General features: G+C 40.2%; 1 protein-coding gene across 2 annotated transcripts in view; it reads left to right on the top strand.

Moving 5' to 3' along the window:
- Positions 1-20,043, top strand: part of LOC108787382 (serpin B6-like) — a 31,862-nt gene that overhangs the window by 3,366 nt on the left and 8,453 nt on the right. Inside the window, exons 2-7 of one of the 2 annotated variants that reach the window (XM_018556919.1) lie at positions 7,835-8,011; positions 9,050-9,187; positions 10,422-10,539; positions 10,632-10,774; positions 13,115-13,282; positions 19,206-19,730. In XM_018556919.1, coding sequence (XP_018412421.1) covers positions 7,844-8,011; positions 9,050-9,187; positions 10,422-10,539; positions 10,632-10,774; positions 13,115-13,282; positions 19,206-19,610 — 1,140 coding nt within the window. In that variant the 5' untranslated portion in view covers positions 7,835-7,843 and the 3' untranslated portion in view covers positions 19,611-19,730. Of the gene's footprint in view, positions 1-7,834; positions 8,012-9,049; positions 9,188-10,421; positions 10,540-10,631; positions 10,775-13,114; positions 13,283-19,205; positions 19,731-20,043 lie in introns of those variants that run through there. The other variant, XM_018556920.1, reaches the window with a different exon arrangement.

The raw sequence follows: 20,043 nt of genomic DNA, 5'->3' as shown, positions 1-20,043 counted from the left end.
CGCTAAAAAACGCCCAGGTGTGGACCAGCACTTAAGGCAGTGGGAAAAGCACTGATCTTGGCTGATGTGCATTTGAAGAGTCCCAGGCATGAACAAACCCATGTGACCATGCTGTATTCATTTCTTATTTTTATTTTAGATTTTTCAATTTTTCTCTGATCTCAGACAAGATGTCCTTAATTCTTAGAAGGCATATTAAAAAAGCAGGCAAATCTTCTTTCCTCATGTCATACGTTACTGTGTTAACGGGTGCTGATGTGCTAGACCTGTTTGGAGCTGCACCCCTTGTCTAAAAAAAAATCTTGACTAATAAAAATTTTATTTGACAAAAAAAAAAAGCAGCAAACCTAGACTAGTTTGCCTAAATTCACAGGCAGTCACACTGCAGATTTGTGTCAGTTATATATGAATTTGCAGTGAGTGGGGAACCAATGAGGATTATATGCAGAAATCCTTATTTTCAGGATGACGAAAGTAGCAGCACAGAGCAAACCTCGCAGGGGCTATCTAGGAATTGATGGCAATTCTCTGTTTTAAAAAAGCCAATGGCTTACCATCTGCAGACAGCAAATGTCAAAAAGAAATTGGGGCTGCAACATTTGCTGTATTAAGTATAGGTTTGGATTTCCCTTGAAGTACAGCAAGTCACAAAGACTAGTGGCACATGCCAGCATTTGGCAAATGTGGCGGTAAATTTAGCGCTTTGTAGTTATATGGTGAAGTATCAGCATTGATTGAAGAGCTGCCTGATCATTTGACACTTTTTAAATATACCATATACATATTACCTATGGATTGAGAAGATGCAGTGTCAGTTCAGTGAAAAAATAGCATACTGGGGTTTTTACTTACAGCTGAAGTTTAGTTAAGATTAGGGCTGAGCCAACTAATCGATAAGGAGAATCATTTTTACGATTTTCATTGTCTATTAGTTGAACTGGATCCCCTGTTTTTTCTAGTCCCGATGGAAGCCAGTGTTTCATCGGCTCTATGTCTCCTCCAATCTCCGCTGCTTCCAGTGATCAATATTGATCACTCGTTGTTTGTAAACAACAGAGGGCATGGTGAATATTATGTCACCAGTTATGAATGAACAGGAAGTTCTCTACATCACTTCCTGTTCATTTACAAATGGGGACATAGTAAATACTTACCGTCTGCTCACTTTATGAATACACAGGAAGCAGCTCAGTACAGAGGCTTCCTGTCCATCATCCACATGGGAACGCGCGGTACCGCAATGCCGTGAGTTGTAGTGCAGTGCGATTGCAAAGAATTGTGCATGCAGTTTTATATTGAAGTAAACTTTTATCTTTGTAACACTCCCTTTTGTGTATTTTATTTTAAATAAAAGATGGCATTTCATTTTTTTATCCAATAATCGATTAATTGAAAAAAAACGGCCAACTAATTGATTATGAAAGTAACAGTTAGTAGCAGCCCTTGTTAAAAATATTTTTGGCGTTACAGAACCAAGAATATAACCTACATCTATTGAATTGTATCTTCTATCCTGCTGGTTAGTGTAAAAATCCTCCCTATACAGATGTACGATTGCCCTCACAACGGTGAACTTCCGGTGCTGTGGGGGTTAACTGCCTCATCTGTAACAGTAGAGCAGTGGTCTCAAAGTACCGGCCCGCGTCACGGACTGCGTACCAGATTTGCATGAGCAGCTACACGGTCTGCATCTGTCGAATGCAGACCGCATAGCTGCTCCTCTGTTCCGGCATTTGGATCCTTTCGACTAGTGCTCTGAAATCCTTCAGTAAACACTGGCCGAAAGGATGTGTTGGTAAGGTCTGCAGCAGACCCTACTAATCACCACTGGATCACCAGGGATGTCACCACCCTACAAAAAGGTATCTCCATTCTCACCTGTATGTTTAGGTGCCATTAGGGATTCCTGCGTCGGGAATCTGCGTTTTCCTGCAGCAGGAATCCCTAATCTGATGTTTACAAGCAGCTGGTGTCACCAATTCAAGTTAATTATCAGGTGACAGCAGCTGCATGTAAACGCCTGCACAACGCAAGTAATGATATGTGATATGATTACATAAGGTTAGGAATCGATCACTCTCCCTGGACGCATCGATTGTGCATCCAGGGAGAGTGTTTTCTAACTGCATGTAATCATATCGCATACCATTACATGCGGTGTGCAGGCGTTTACATGCTGCGGCGGTCACCTGATCATTTACTTGAATGGGTGAAAGCAGCTGCTTGTAAATGCAAGATTAGGGATTCCTGCTGTAGAAAAACGCAAGTTCCTGATGCAGGAATCCCTAATTGCACCTAAACTTACAGATATGAATAGGGCCTTTATTTTATGTGTATTGGTGTCCGTAGTACCATACTGGATATAGTTAACTTCAATTTTGAAGCATATTTGGCAAGCAGCCCCCATGGGAGAAATGTATTTGTTGAGTGGCCCTTAAGTGAATTCAGTTTGAGACCCCTGCAGTAGAGTGTCCGCTCAGATTACGCAGTCAGATTCATATTAAGAGGAACTTCCAAGTGCTGGCAAAAGGCTTGCTCCCACTTGTATGAACACCTGAAGCCCTGCAAATGACAGTGGGTGGAGCCAGCCGTAATCTCATGGCTGGTTCCGCCCAGTTGTAATAACAGATCAGCGTTCCCAAATGACCTGGGGACGCTGATCTGTCAATAAAAACTGGGCAGAGCCGGCCGTGATGTCACGGTCAGCTCCATCCAGTTGTTATTCATTGGCCGGGACCTGCTAGTGGACTCTGGCAGGTGCTGGCCAATAGGAAACATTTGGGAGGAGCTAGCTGTCACTGCTAGCTCCGTCCAAATGTTTTTTTTTTTTTCGTTTTTCTTTTCCATCTTTATTTTTTCATTTTAGTATTTTACATTTATGTGTCATGGGTGCTGAAAGAGGGCATGCGAGCTAATATTCATATAGCAGAGGAGCAGCACGCTCCCCACTCCCTTACTCTGGGACAACCAGTCGGCATGCATGCCTGACATGTAGAGCTGATTAGCTCTGGGAAGGGGGTACAGCATTTTTTAATGCAATTTTTAAAACATTTAACAAAATATGTAGATCACAGGTCATCAACCTCATGGTTAAAACAATTCACTGTTGCAAAGCAAGACACATTTTAAATGCACATTCACCCACTTTAAACCAGGGAATAGATTACCTACACCCTGTAAATGTATAAAGATCTGCAATATACTGAATACCTTCAATACATAAATGTATAGACAAATATCCATGTTGCAAATGCCTTCCAGTAAGGGAGAAAGGATGCATCTGTACAATACAGCAGTTGACACCCATGTAAAAGCCTTTCAGCATATTAGAAATCAGAACAATGCCAACCACACCCTTTTTTTCTTTTTTTGCAGACCTATAGGGCAAAATCACTTTGGTGCCAACTATTTTCAGAGTTGAAAAAGAAAATCACCAGACCCAGAAAGTAAACTGTCATTCCCAGCAAAGTCATAGTAACGTAAATTTAACCTCAACCTACCCCTTAAACCTATCCTGTAGTAAATAAAATACACATAAAACTATACTTTTAAATATTCCTTTGTGTTCATTGTTTACACTTCTGTAAATGTATTTTTCCTCTCTCCCATTGTATACTGGGCAGCACAGTGGTATAGTGGTTGACACTTCTGCCTTGCAGCACAGGGGGTATCTGGTTTGTGTTCCTGGTCAGGACACTATTATGCATAGAGTTTGCATGTTCTCCCTGTGCTTGTGTGGATTTCCTCCGGGTACTCTGGTTTCCTTCCACACTCCAAAGACATTTTGGTAGCGTTCTGCCCATATCAGCCCTGGAGTGTGTGTATGTATGTGAGATAGAGAACTTATATCCTTGAGGGCAGGGACTGATGTGAATGTATAGTATGTGTAAATTGTTGGCACTCTATAAATACCTGTGATTAAAAAAAAGAAAGAAAACTAACACATGGATAAAGCCACAGATAAAGGATTTCAAACTCAAAAGCCATGGTTGGTAGTGACCTATATGACAGGATAGCACTTGTCCCTCTCTATTATCCATGGCTGCACTAAGCATTAAATGGAGAACTCCGTCCTGTCACAACAGCTTCTACACTGACACATTTTTCCCTGGCTGACTGAGTGAAAAACTAACTGACTGCAGGTTGTTTCAGACTGCTTGGCCTTACATTACCTTTACTGCTTCTGACAATTTTAAGGCACTGTATATGAATTATTATTCATAGTGGGAAACCTATAATATGTACATATTAACACAGCTATGAATTTTGAGTGCCACCAAAATTGTGTTTATCCCCAATTTCAGCCAGTTTAGGAGGATTCGGATGAAATTCAAGCTGTGTATGGCTAGCCTAAGTTTGATGCCTTGTCATAACCCACAGTAAAACTGATTAGGTTTACTGCCCCAGTTCCAGTATGCTTCCCTGAGGTTATACCATGGCAGCTTTTATCCTGAGCTTTACACACTTATGACTAATCTAGGGCTGCAGCTAACAATTATTTTCAAAATTAGTTAGCGGATTTTATTAATTTCGATTAATCGGATTTAAAAAAAGACACCAGTGATGAACTCTAGTTTGTATTGAGATTGTAGTCCATCGCGGGAGCAAGCTTGGAGCTCAATGCAAAATACCACCAGCTATAGAGGAATACAACAAATCCCAGCAATAATACATTATCGTATCATGTACTATTGCTGTGATTTGCTGTATTCCTCTATAGCTGGTGTTCTGCATTGTGCTGTATAATGTATTATTGCTGGGATTTGTTGTATTCCTCTATAGCTGGTGTTCTGCATTGTGCTGTATAATGTATTATTGCTGGGATTTGTTGTATTCCTCTATAGCTGGTGTTCTGCATTGCGCTGTATAATGTATTATTGCTGGGATTTGTTGTATTCCTCTATAGCTGGTGTTCTGCATTGCGCTGTATAATGTATTATTGCGGGGATTTGTTGTATTCCTCTATAGCTGGTGGTATTTTGCATTGCGCTGTATAATGATTATGCAGCACAATGCAGAATACCAGCAGCTATAGAGGAATACAACAAATCCCAGCAATAGTGCATTATACAGCGGCGCAATGCCGAATACCACCAGCTATAGAGGAATACAACAAATCTAGGGCTGCAACAACTAATCGACATAATCGATTATTGAAAAAGTTGTCAACTTTTTCAATAATCGATTAATCGGCTTCTGATTGGTTGGCCCTGTTCACGGCTCAACACACGCTGCGCGCCACACCTCCTCCCACCTCACGCTCGCCGCTGCCAGACCTTCCCACATCCTCGCCGCCCGTCCAATAATGTATAGCTGGGATTTGTATTCCTCTATAGCTGATGGTACATTGCGCTGTATAATATATCATATAATCTAAAGTCAACTAAATCGATGATGGAAAATGTTGACAACGTTTTCCATCATCAATTATGTCCGACTTGTTGCAGCCCTACACCAATCCCTGTTGGGCAATTTAAGTTTTCTAATGTCATTGTTTATGAAAATATATATGGTTTTTCTTATAAACCCCTTTGCAGTTTTGCACTGGTATTTAATTGTGTGGGTATATTCATGTACCATATTTCTAAACTTTTTTATACCCTGGATAGGAACATTCATTAGAAAGAGAAACATTGCTTGGCTAGATTATATATACAGATGCTAATCTGTCATCTCCTATCTGTGAGAATAGGGTTTGCATTAAGAAATAGATTACTGCCTTATCTGTCTTGTCCTGGGTGTGACTGTAGTGACCTTTCACCATGAAAATGTTTTAGGGCTTGTTCACACCAAATCCAGGCCAGATCTGCATGAGTTTCTGCACATGCAGTGCAGTGTGTTTTGCCACGTTTTTGACGTACATAATTTTGAGTCCATTTTTGGAGGTTTGCGTAGAATGTGTTAGATTTGGCTTTTTTTTCTCTACTTATTTGTTTCATACCAATATAAACATGAGAATGCTTAAACATTTTGATTTCTTTAAAACTTTATACACTTTTAAACAGAGCATGTGTCACCATTGAAATATCTTCATGTGAAGCAAACAAATTATTGCTAATCCAGTAGAACCACATTGAGCAACTTTATGAGTCACAAAGGGTAGTATACTTAGCCAGGAGCTAAAAATCAAACACACACTCAACTAAAGTTGCACAGTTTCCCTATATTATAATATTATTATTCAGGATTTATATAGCAACAACAGGTTTGTGCAGCGCTTTACAATATAAGGAAGACATTACAGATACAATACAATTCAAGACAAGATGGTTAGGAGGGCCCTGCCCCTGAGGGCTTACAATCTAAAATCTATATACTGAAGATTTTCCACAATCAATAATGTCAATTATTCAAGCAATTGAGCAACCTACCGGTATTAAAAGAAAACTATGGGGTCACCTTTTTATCCCATAGTTCTTTTAAGGATCACGGGATGCCATATTCTAATGTCCTCCCATGATCCAAAGCTCATTATACATCTTGCTATAGCTCGGTATAAACTGAGATCGCTGCAGCCGGATCTCGACAATACTGTCGAGATCCACCCAGCTGGCTGATTGACAATGGGCTCTGCCTGTCTAGAAGCAGAGCCAGCTGTACCCGCCCCCTCCCCCCTCCATTCCTCCAGTCAGCGCTAGAGGATCGGAGAATTGAAGGGGAGGAATCCCTGTGGGGAGCGGTAGGGAGATGATCGGAAAGTGAGCGAGCATCGGTATGTGTTTGCTCACTTCCCGATCTATAGAGCCAACGTGTGACAGTTTCATTGGCACACGTCGGCTCTAACAATGAGTGTAAATCAGGGCTTGAAAAATCCACTCGTCGGCAACGAGAGGACGGTGGAGCCCAACTAGCAGCTTCCCGGCCAGCCGTTGTAATTACACTGCCGGCCGGGAGCTTTACATTCAAGCGATCGGGCGTCTCTAGATTGTATTAGCAGCTGTCACTGCCGGTCCCTAGATCCGCTGTGCCCGATGCGGCCGGGAGCGGCACGGCTCTGTGACAGGAGATCAAAGAGAGTTGAGCATACGAACTCCCTTTGAACTCCTCTCAGTCCCCGAATGCAGGAAGTGATGTACATTACATCACTTCCTGCATTCAGTGTCACTCTCCAGCTACAGAAGCTGATGAAGCAGATCTCTGCTTCATCAGCTTCTCTGGGGGTCTTGGAGACCCCTGATGTCTCCATAAAGAGCATCTGTCATGTAAATTGGCTATCACATTAGGGTGCTTCTTAGCCCCCCATGTAATAGCAATAAAGTTGTGTGTAAAAAAAACAAAACACAAGTAATAAAAAAATTAAAGAAGCAAACATTTTTTTAAAGTCCCCACCCACCACATACACACGCAGATATGCGTCGGGTGCGCCTACGTGCGAAAACGACGATTGAGCCTATTGTGCTGCACATGTTACATATCGCCACAAATGTTGGAGTGAGAGCAATAATTTTAGAGACATTAATCACTGATAACACTAAACTGATGAGCAGTAAAAGCGTTTTAATAGTCGCCTATGGGCGTTTTTTGTGATTTTTGTGGGCACACTCAATTTTAAGGGTTGACATGTTTGGTGTCTATTTACCCGACGTTCCCCCCCGCCCCGTGGTGATTATATACCTCCAAAAGAAAGCTCCATCTGTCCCCAAAAAATGTTAACATAAATTGCAAGGCTATAGTCCGGTCATGCTGACTGGTGAAATTTTTGACTGACTGGTGAGACACTATCAAATATTTCAAGCCCTGTCCATGTGTGTGTTTGTTTTTTTATTTTGCCTTGACATACACTTCAATGTTGTATAGCATGAATTTATATAGTATGTTCTTATTAATCCTGTAGGTGTGAAGAATGGATTCTCTCAGTGTAGCGAATGGATCCTTCGCTCTTGAATTATTTAAGAAGCTGAATGAAAAAGATTCAAAAGGCAACGTGTTCTTCTCCCCATTGAGCATCTCCTCAGCTCTGGCAATGATTTACATGGGAGCCCGAGGAAATACTGCTGCTCAGATGTCAAAGGTCTGTATATAAAATTACAAACTTAATCGATTAAATGCATTTCTGTATGGATGCACATACACTGGCGACTTTAGACCGAACTGGTTAGTAATGGCAGAATGTTTGTTCTATAAAGATCAAGATTGCCTGCGTATCACTAGATTGTATTTCTGGCACAGTAAAAAGTAAACCATTTAAATGTAATGCAATAGTAATATTACACTAGACTCTGAGGGGGCTATTTCTATCTGTTTTTACACAAGATTGACACATCGGTGACCCAGGATTCACACATTTTTCCAGGTGAATCTAGTTAGAGCTTTGTGTGAAAATTCCATAAATATTGGGTGAAAACCTTTATAAATAGACCCCTTTTGAAGAAAACCCTCTACTCCCCCAATATTACTGTATGGTAGCCTCTAGTACAGTTGTTAATTAACTCTAAAGTGATCCCAGAATTCCAGACTTTTGCTCATGAATCCACATTCTGCTTGCATAGAAAGATTTATGCTCCCTTCCTGTCCTTGAGACAACCCGGAAGTGAGGGGAAATCTACCCCTAGGAAGGTAAATTCACTTCTGTAAGTGTTATCATGGGAAAAAGGTGTCTCCACTGAAGCTTTATCGCCAATCCTTGTTTCCACGAATCCTTGTTGTCACAGGGACAGAAAGTGAGATGAAATCTTCTGAACAGGGGCACACACAACAAAACAAACTTTACAGGGGGTTAACCCTTTCCTATGCTATCCAAATCTAAAAACAATTTTTTGGGCTGGAGTTATACTTAAAAAATGTACCTGTTCCAACTTGCATACAAATTCAACTTGAGAACAAACCTACAGTCCCTATCTTGTTCGTAACCTGGGAATGCCTGTAGTTCAGAAAATGCTTTCTACCTCTTTTAAAGGCATTTTGCAACTTGCAGTAATATAATGCACAAAATCATTTAATGTGTGTTTTTGTTTTTTTTCTATAGTTTTAGAATTACCTCAGAAAGCTGTTAGTATATTTAGCAATAAGTGCAGCCCTGTCGATGTTAACCTTTTCTTTTTTTTTTCAGGTTCTTCAGTTTGACAAGGCAATAAATGTCCATTCATCTTTCCAGTCCCTTATCTCTGAAATTAACAAGCCAGGCACTGACTACCTGTTGAGAACTGCCAATCGTCTGTATGGAGAAAAGACATTTACCTTCCTTGATGTAAGCTTACCTTTAGCTTAGTGTAATATTGTATAACCTTATTTCGATGATGTAACATGAATTATTTTAATTATTTAGTAAATGGTGCTTTTTTAATGCAGCTTTTGCTCCCTTTGGTCTTCAAACAATGAAGACAATTTACTAAGTGATTTAAGAAAGTTCACACAACAAATTGTGTGAAGATTCAATTAAATTATCCAAGCAAGAAAATCCCTGTTTACTTATTTCTTCTGCACATGATTTGATAATTAAAGGGACTCTTGGCACAATTTATTGTGTGGACATTCTTCAATCCTTTAGTATAGCAGCCTCATTATGTGATCTAAAGTACGCTAAACTCTTTGAAGTTTGTTTACACATTAATTCTTGGTTTGTATTAACCTGTATGGGTCGTTTTTACTCTGAATAATCTCAACAGGTTAAAAAACATGCATGGTTGGGCTCTATTATTTACATAACAGGGCCCAGTGTCAATGTCTGGTCCGTTTTTAAAGCCCTGATTTGATATTTGTTCATTTTTCCAAATTTCTTCAGAAAAAGCTGTATATTTGTCAAAATGGTAATGTGTCCACTCCTTGTAGAGTATGGAAAGGTTTGAACCGGTTAGCTTTTTTATTTTTGTCTATGTCCCTGGGGCAGATATTCCATGACTGTCGCTGGGACAGTAAGTGAGTGAAAAACTTTTGAATGCAGCCCTTATTAGCAGTTAAATCCAGGTTCTAACCCTTCCTTACTCTAAGGGGGGGGGGTCGAATGCAGCCCCTGATGTCTCCAAAGGGCCACATGTAATATTTTATATATGTAGTGCTACAGAAGACTGTAACAGATTGAAGAGTTACCAGAGGAACCGGTAAATTATACAGGAGGGGTTGTAGACTGAGGTCATGCAGTAGGAGACAGTCAGAGACTGGGGAAATTTACATGACACTGATGGAGATTACTGTTACTAAAGGCCCCTTTTACAAGTCAATGATCCTACTACTGACTATTAAGACCAAGTGCCACACTTGAAACACCACAGGGCTGTATGTGGCCCTCGGACCACAGATTGGGCACCGGGGCTTTAATCAAAGTAAGTAATCCAAATAGCAGATTTAACCATGTTGCTGGATAAGTCTGTTTTTGGTTTAGTAGTAACAGGCTTTACTCTTACTAGCTTTGGCTAATAAACTATGATCTGCAATACATTTTTCTTCTCGTGCAATGTTACTATTAATGCTGTTTAATTTTTCAGGACTTTCTCGGATCAACTCTGAAACACTATCATGCAGATATACAAGCTGTAGACTTTTCTGGAAAGGCAGAGGACTGCAGAAAAGAAATTAATGCCTGGGTGGAACAAAAGACAGAAGGTGGCAAAAAAATGATTCACTATATATACAATGTACAACGCCACCTAATGCACACTGCTAATTTTGTTTCACATTTTCCAACTCTTATTTAGGTAAAATCCAGGACCTGTTGCCGGATGGCAGTGTGGATGCTCTTACTAGACTTGTACTAGTGAATGCTATCTACTTCAAAGGAAATTGGGCTAACCAGTTTAATAAACAGCATACCTCAGAAATGCCCTTCAAATTGAATAAGGTATGTATTTTTAAGTACAGAAAACAGATATTAAGTAACTACTTAAGACCTGATTTATGAACGTGTCCTAGGGAAAGAATCGTTTTAGTTCCCACAGCAACAAAATGGATTCTTCGAAAACTAATTATAAACTGAGGGGGTCATTTAAAACGGAAAGGGGTTATCGCTATCCATTCTACTATACGCCACAAATGTACTGCACACCATGGCAGCATTTTATGGCCCATTTACAAAATGCCACTGTGTGTATGTCATGATGTTCTCTCTGCCTAACTAACTGTTTTGGGTGAGAGGCCCATCGCATAACTTTTGACAAGTCACTTGACTGGGCTCTCTTCACAGCTTTTTTTTTATTTTGAAATAATTTTTTTTAAGGTATATCTAAGCACATTTGTAAGCCATACCACTATTACCACAGAAAGGCCAACAATTAATAAATGGAGCCCTGTGTGGTTGCAATGAAAGAACACAGATTGCCACAGACAGCTTTTCCCTCCTGCAGCTTAATAAATAATGCTTATTGTCTTACCCTATGTGAAAGAATTTGATTGACCGATCCACACCTTGGTGTATCCGCCTTGCATATTACAGGTGTTCTATCAAAGTTTGTGACTGCGTTAGAATGTGTGACCGGTCACCTGGTCACACATTCTAACGTGATCACACCCAGTTTTTCAGTGGTGGAATATGGGAGCGGCAAAAGGTGAAGAATTCCAACCCTTTCTCAGCTGTTCCAAGGCAGATCGTCATCGCAGATCGTATGTGCAGGAGAACTGATCTGCCCCGGAACAGCCGATCGGTCCTAAAATGTCACTTCTATCTGACTTTGTGAAATGTGAGATCACAGTCACAAAGTCGGATAAAAGTGATTTTCCCTTCACCTTAGTGAATGGGGTGCAGCTCTGCTGGACTTCCATTATCCAATCACTTGCAAGCAAAAATATTTTTTTTTCCTTATTTGTGATTGGGGATTCTTTTCAAAGTGAATTGTCACCACATTTACTAAGACAAGTGAAAATACCCTGCAAAGTAAATAGCCCATTTGCCTTTAGCAAATCAACACCTTACAATCTTTGAACCTATACAGATTAACATTTGCCACTTCACAGGTCCACACTTGAGTCCCTGTAATTAGCTGACTGCTGGATAGACCAAGAAATATATTTTTATGAGTACACATGTGGACTATAACAAATATCATGTGTACTATACACCTGGTTCACACATGAGCGTTTTTATGCACGGATCTAGTCGCGCAAAACACACATTTACATGCAAGGCAATGGCGACTGTTCACATCTTAGTGAGAGAAAACGCTTTTCACGCGAAAAGATGCTGGAGCTATTTTTAGGCGGATGTTGCATGGTTTTGGTCCAATAAACATTTCTATGCAAAGAGAAACGTGCATTTTTAAAAGCAAAAATGCGCAAAAAATTGCACGAAACTGCAATAGCCCGGGTGTGCACCTGCCGTAATAGTCTTAGTCGTAATAGGCATGAGATCTGCTGCCCAATCTCTAGCATTCCAAAAAGCCTTAGATCTGTTTTTTTGTCTTTGCACCAGTGTCCACACTGATGTTTTCCTCCAGCAGGACCTGGCTGTTAGACAGCCTCATTCCAAGCAATATCTTTTCACTGGAATGGCTGCCACTGTAGCTGATCAGTCACTGGAAAGTCTTCCAGGGACAGATCATTGTCTTTTGCCATATAGGCCATGTGACAAAATTTCTGATGTATAGTAGGGGGTAACAGACTTATCCAAGGCACAATATTAATCCCAAAATGTGGACTAAGGTTAGGCTAGGATTATGGTAAAAAGTGAATAATGCATACATGTTTGGTGTCCTGTAACTAGGACAAAATATGTTGAGAGTTGTAAATATGCTGAAAAAAAAATGACGGCTTGCAAAATTTTGTAGAAGGATTTAAAGGAGCTTTTTTAATTTGTCTCAATTGCTTCCGTAAATAATAAACCTAAATTAAAATGGTATTTTATGAAGTATGTATTCTTTCAGAATAAAACTGTAACTTTTGTGCAAATACACAAAGCTGGTAAAAAGCTGAATCTGCACACTCAAAAAAAAGTTTTAGTCCTGAAGGTATGAATTATCGCCGGCCATTAAGGTGTTGTATTTAGTATCATTCTGCTGGAGTGAATGCAGTAATAAACTGAGAATAAGCTTATAGAGCCATTTATTAACCATTACCTGACATAATTTATGTAGTTTTTCTTAAAGCTTTTTTTTTGTAACTGGTCGTCTGTATAGCTATAGCCATTATTTCTGTTTTTTTATATAGTGCTGACATTAGTGGTAATGTATTCTCTGCTTTCTGTTCTTAGAATGAAACCAAGCCTGTGCAGATGATGTTCAAAAAAGCCAAATTTCCAATGACGTACGTGGGAGATTTGTTCACGAAAGTTATTGAACTGCCCTATGTTAATAATGAGTTGAGTATGTTTATAATGCTCCCTGATGAAATTCAGGATGGAACCACAGGCTTGGAAAAGGTAAGAAACTTTTCTAGTGTAACCTTTTTTGAGGTGTTTGACTTTACATAAAGATTCAAGGTGTACCTTCCATGGTCAGGTTTTTATTTGATGTTCTTAGAAGACTGATATAATACTGATTACAGTAATTAACCCCTTCGTGACGGGAGACGTACACTGTACGTCCCGCCACAAAGGGACCAAATGTACGTGACGAGTTATTTGCTGCATTAGAGGGCTCAGTATAGAGGCATCCATTAATGAAAGGGTTAACCTTTTTCAGACACCTGATACCTTAATATCGGGTGTCTGAGAGTCAAAGCAGAGCAGGCAAAAGCCGGCATTCTGACAGCTCGTATAGAACTAGAGATATCTCTCTTGATCGTATACTGGTTTTTTTTTTCCTTCACTTTCAGGAATAGATACATAGTGTATCTATTCCTGAAAGAAGAATGTTTCAGTTTTCTGATCGTTGTTGGAATGATCAGAAAACCTTTAGTGACAGCTGAATCCTGAACTGCTGCAGGATCAGTGTCACTAACTTTATTATTGGCTGTTCTGAAGTTTGTAGCAGCCTAATAATAACCAAAAATGTATTAATTTATCAAGCAGTAATAGTGAGATTAATTCACAATGACTGCTTGATATAATTAAATAAAATAAAAATTGTAAAAGTTTTAAAAAAATAGTGAAAAGTGTAAAAAAAAGAAAATAGGACAAAATAAATGAATGTATTTATTGCATTTTTTTTTAGGTGTGCTGGTTTTGTAAAAAATACTACAAATCAAAACTGGGAAAAAAGTGTTTTTTTTTTAAACGTTTTTCTCCTCTTTTTATATTTTGTTTGCCCTAAGTGAGGCGTTAGACACACATATGTGATATAAATAAGTAGCCCTATCTGTCCTCTAAAAACAATATATAATATGTGTGGGTGCACTTTGTAAGAAAGTATATTACTGACGTGGAAGAATTACACAGCAAAAATGTCAAAAGTGTGTCATTTACGAACAGAAACTAAAAACAAGCTCAGTCATGAAGGGGTTAAAGGCATAGCCTAAAGGCTACATATTGAATTAGATGCTTGCAAACCAATAAAGAATGCTATTTCTATACAATGTTTTTTTTTAAACTGCCTATATTCTGCTGCCTTACATTTATATTGCTGTACAGTGTTTTATGGCTAGATGTTGGGGGAGATGTTATGCTGTGGCGAAGGTGTGGCCCAATGCTTGTCATGTCATTGTACTGGATACCTACTCTTCCCATGTAATGATTCTAGTTCCCAAAGACACCTCTATTAAAACACTTCAGATAAAATCTAAGATATTTTTGAATATTCGTATATGTCAGGATTGCAGGCAAAAAACACTAGCATAGCTGCTATATGTTTAATGAGCCACTCTCAAGAACTTGCTGCTAACAGTAGTGTTGTGGTTAGCTAAAGCTGGCCATACACTATATAATCTAGTTGTAAAATCTCTGTACAATATTGTTTAGCTTTACCAAGCTATGTAATATGGGGGTATACCTAATCTATTCCATTTGTATTAAATCAGACAGGCCCTTGTACTACATATTTGATGGTAGATGTAATGCAGATTGCACAATCGGATTCTATAGTAATACTATAGTAAACTTTAAGTGTTATCTTAGTGGCGAGCCTTCCTTTATGGAACCCATACATAGCTGGTCACACATGGCTGAACAATAGTAAAATTGGTAAGCCAAGAGATGTATTCGAACGTCATTTCCAGCTTGAATATGACAGCCACAGGCTCGTAGAAATTCTAGTAATGGAGCAAAAATAACTTACAATTAAAGTGCATATAAAAACCATAGACCATCCTGGCCTTGTAAAGTGAATATTTTTCATGAAGTGCAGTAACCTATAGTAACCAACCAGAATTAATTCGGCTGAAGAAAGACCAGTACAATATAGATCTGAATGGCTGCTAATGTTTACTGCACTTCAGACTAGTATGAGAAATGTTTATTGAATATGGCTGGAATTTGGGTAATGAACACTGATGTATGTAGGGTAGGCCAGTTTGTGAGATCTAACATTGGACAAAGCAGCTGGTAGTGATAGTTAACTGAAAAACACCTCTGTGCAGAAAGGAGTGCTTGCCGCTGACTTAACCTGGGGAAGCTGCACACAAGCAAGTCCTTGCGCAGTCATTACATGCTGTGCTTTATTTGGGTAGGCATCACCTTACATAGATCACCAGAACTTGCTATTTGTTTTCTTACTTGGTTGGAAGGCATTTACATGTCTGCTTTTAGGTCTTAATATTCCTCTGTGTGCCATGTAGATCCCCTGAACCATCGTGTTCTTGGAGGACCAGTCTCAACTTTCAGTTGCGAAGGCAAAGAGTTTCAAGCTGTCAGATTCCTAGGTATACATACAGTACTGTGCAAAGGTTTTAGGCAGGTGTGAAAAAATGCTGTAAAAGTGAGAATGCTTTCAGAAATAAAAGTGTTAGTTTATTTTTATCAATTAACAAAATGAAAAGTAAATGAACAGAAGAGAAATCCAAATCAAATCAATATTTGGTGTGACCACCCATTGCCTTCAAAACGGAATCAATTCTTCTAGGTACACTTGCATACAGTTTCTGAAGTAACTTGGCAGGTAGATTGTTCCAAACTTATTGGAGAACTAAGCACAGATCTTCTGTGGATGTCGGCTGCCTCAAATCTTTCTGTCTCTTCATGTAATCCCAGACAGACTCAAGGATGTTGAGATCAGGGCTCTGTGGGGGCCAACCCATCAGTTCCAGAACTTCTTGTTCATCATTTCGCTGAAAATAGTTCTTAATGACATTGGCTGTATGTTTGGGGTCAAGTCCTGCTGCAGAATAAATTTGGGGCCAATTGCACATGTCCCTGATGGTATGGCATGATGGGATAAGTACCTGCTTGTATTTCTTAGCATTGAGGACACCATTGATCCTGACCAAATCTCCAACTCCATTTGCAGAAATGCAGCCCCAGACTTGCAAGGAACCTCCACCATGCTTCACTGTTGCCTTCAGACACTCATTATTGTACCGCTGTCCAGCCCTTCTGCTAACAAACTGCCTCCTGCTACAGCCAAATATTTAACATTTTGACTCATCAGTCCAGAGCACCTGCTGCCAGTTTTCTGCACCCCAGTTCCTATGTTTTAGTACATAGCTGAGTCGCTAAGCCTTTTTTTCCACGTCGGAGGTATGACTTTTTGGCCGCAATTCCTCCATGAAGACCACTTCTGGCCAGACTTCTCTGGACAGTAGATTGGTGTACCTGGGTCCCACTGATTTCTGCCAGTTTGGTGCTAATGGCACTGCTGGACATCTTCTGATTTGGAAGGGAAGCAAGCATGATGGGTCTTTCATCTGCTGTATTAAGTTTCCTTTAGGGCTGCAGCTAACGATTATTTTCATAATCGATTAGTTGGCCGATTATTAAGTTCGATTAATAGGATAAAAAAAAAAAGGCTCCAGTGATGGACTACTAGTTTCTATTGCGATTGTAGTCCATCACAGGAGCAAGCTTGGCACGGTGGAAGTAAAAAAAAAGTGTGGTGTGCAATATAGTACATTATACAGCGGCGCAATGCAGAATACCAGCAGCTATAGAGGAATGCAGCAATAGTACATTATACTATAATGTACTATTGCTGGGATTTGTAGTCCTCTGTAGCTGGCGTTATTCTGCATTGCACTGTATATAATGTATTATTGCTGGGATCTGATGTATTCCTCTATAGCTGGCGTTATTCTGCATTGCGCTGTATATCATTTATTATCGCTGGGATTTGTAGTCCTCTACAGTGCGCTGTATAATGATAATACGGCGAAATGCAGTATACCACCAGCTATATAGGAATACAACAAATGCCAGCAATAGTACAACATTATACAATAATGTACTATTGCTGGGATATGTAGTCCTCTGTAAATGCTGGTATTCTGCATTGCGCTGTATAATGATTATACTGTGCAATGCAGATTACCATTGACCTGTTATAGAGGAACTACAAATCCCAGAAATAATACATTGCCCAGCGCAATGGAGAATACCACCAGCTATAAAGGAACAACAAATCCCAGCAATAATACATTATACAGGCTGTTTGTTGTTCCTCTATAGCTACTAATGTTCTGCAGTGTGCCGCTTAAAAAAAAAAAACACAACAGGAAACATTAAAAAGCTCCCCGCCGATCTCGACTTACTTTGAATGACGGTGTTGTCGGCGAGCAGCGGCGTTGTTGGTTGTCGGCGGGCAGCGGCGAGTCGGTAAGCTCGCCGGGAGGAGAGGGCCAGACGCATGTCCTCAGCGTGGGCGTGGCTAAGCGGCGTTGCGTGAGCGGGTTTACCGGCGTCGATCGTCGATTTTAATTGAATAATTGCTGCAGCTCTAGTGAACAGGTGCTAGTCCTTTCCTATGTGAACAGGGAGGAAAGTGCTAACCACATGAGCAAAATGGAACATCATTCAAGTTGCACTAGTTTGTATTGAGGGCAGGCAAGGATCAGCTTATTTTAATAGTGAGCACTTTTCAATTTAGTCAGAATCTCTCAAGGAAACCTCTTATTATTGAAAAGGGAGGGGGGAGGGGGAGGGCTCTTTTCAATAATAAGAGGTTTCCTTGAGAGATTCTGACTAAATTGAAAAGTGCTCACTATTAAAATAAGCTGATGTCATTACATCCAGATCACTACAGTTACATTTCTAGTGTAGTCCACTCCTGACTTACTTTTAGAAGGTGGGCCCTCAATTGTCTGCAGGCCAGCGGCGGGTGAGGGAGCTCACGGCGAGGAGGAGACCAGCGGTGGACATGGCTTTTGCGGCGACTGAGGGAGCTCACGGCTAGGAGGAGACCAGCGGCCGGCATGACTTATGCGGCGGGTGAGAGAGCTCACGGCTAGGAGACGAGCAGCGTGCGCGGCTTCGGCCTGTTCGGTGGGCGTGGCTTATGCGGCGGCGGCCTGTGCGGTGGACACGTCGGGAGCAGCGTGTGACGTGCGACTCAGGCCGCGTGCGGAGCCCCGAACAGGCTAAGCAATCAATAGCCGACGAATCGACGATCGAAAACGTTGCCAACGTTTTCAATCGTCGATTTTAATCGACTTAATCGATTAACTGTTGCAGCTCTAGTTTCCTTGGCAAACACTGCGTCTACGGTCCTCAACGTTGCCCGTTTCTTTGTGAGTCTTCAAAAGAGCTTGAACAGCACCTCAGTGTTTGAAATCTTTGCCTGGGAGAGACCTTGCTGATGCAGTACAACTACATTTGTGTCTCGTTGCAGTGCTCAGTCTTGCCATGGTGTATGCCCTGTGACATGAAACGGTCTTCCACAACCTCACCTTAGTAGCAGAGTTTGGCTGTTCTTCTCCCAGTTTAAAGCCTCCTACACAGCTGTTTCTGTTTCAGTTAATGACTGTGGTTCAACCTACATATGAAATTGATGATCATTAGCACCTTCTTGGTATAATTGCTTAATCATACACCTGACTCTCAGCTTACAAAACCCCCTGACTTTGTGCAAGTGTAAGAATTGATGCTGGTTTGAAGCCAGAGGGTAGTCACACCAAATATTGATTTCGATTTTTTTTGTCCTTTTTGCATTTTGTAAATTTATAAAAATAAATAATTTTGAAAGCATTCTTACTTTACAGCATTTTATATACACCTTCCTAAAATGTTTGCACAAAACTGTATGTACTGACCACCCACATGCATGCTGGCCTCTGAGAAATAAAGAAATGTTTTTGAAGGCGAGAAGAGTTCTAAGCAGGAACTGTTGTCTTAAGTATTCATTTTCTTCCGCATTATGTTTTCTAGCACTGGAATCCCTTAGTTGGCTTACGTTGAATGGCTTTCAGTTTACAGTGTTGCATAGTAGTGTACAATTTTTTATTTTTTTTAATTAATTGTCATAATGTTTTGTTCTTTTCAGCTTGAAAAAGAGTTAACATATAGTACATTTTTGGAGTGGACAAACCCAGACATGATGGACAAAACAGAAATCGAGTTGTTTGTACCAAAGTTTAAGCTAGAAGACAGTTATGACCTGAAGTCTGTACTTAGTGACATGGGGATGGCTGTTGCTTTTGACCAAGGAAAAGCGGACTTCTCGGGAATGTCTAGTAATAACGATCTAGTGCTTTCTAAAGTAGTACACAAATCTTTTATAGATGTAAATGAGGAAGGTACAGAGGCAGCTGCTGCCACAGCAGGAATTATGATGATGCGTTGTATGATGATTGTTCCAAAGATATTATGTGACCATCCCTTTCTGTTCTTTATCACCCACAAGCAAAGCCGCAGCATTTTGTTTAGTGGCAGGTTCAGTTCACCCTAGGGACCTGCACTTCAAACCCTGATATATTGAGGATGACTAAACCTAAAACACATGGCTGTTCTGTTTATAGTGACACTAACCTCGGGAGTTAAATCTTAAAAATGCATTCAAGTACCTAAACTATTACAAACAAACTATTAACAAAGATGTAGCTCGTCTGTGTATATCTTGACTGTAGATCCTCAAATCATCTCTAAATTCATGCTGACACAGTCCTTCCTCCTGGAGGGTTCTACTTTTGTTCCCCATGGTCCCCATGTGTTGTAAAGTAGCCATCACTTCCATCTCATGTTTACTTAGCTAACTTGCATTGAAGTTAGTCTTTCACAGGAGCAAGCTTGGAGCTGTGTCTACTTTACAACACACACAGGGACCATGGGGAACAAAAGTAGAACCCTCCAGGAGGAATTACCTTGTTAGCATGAATTCAGAG

This window comes from Nanorana parkeri, unplaced genomic scaffold (genome assembly GCF_000935625.1).
Source record: "Nanorana parkeri isolate BGI_ZX_2015 unplaced genomic scaffold, ASM93562v1 scaffold258, whole genome shotgun sequence".
NCBI lineage: Eukaryota > Metazoa > Chordata > Amphibia > Anura > Dicroglossidae > Nanorana > Nanorana parkeri.
This window is presented reverse-complemented; position numbering and strand designations above follow the sequence as displayed.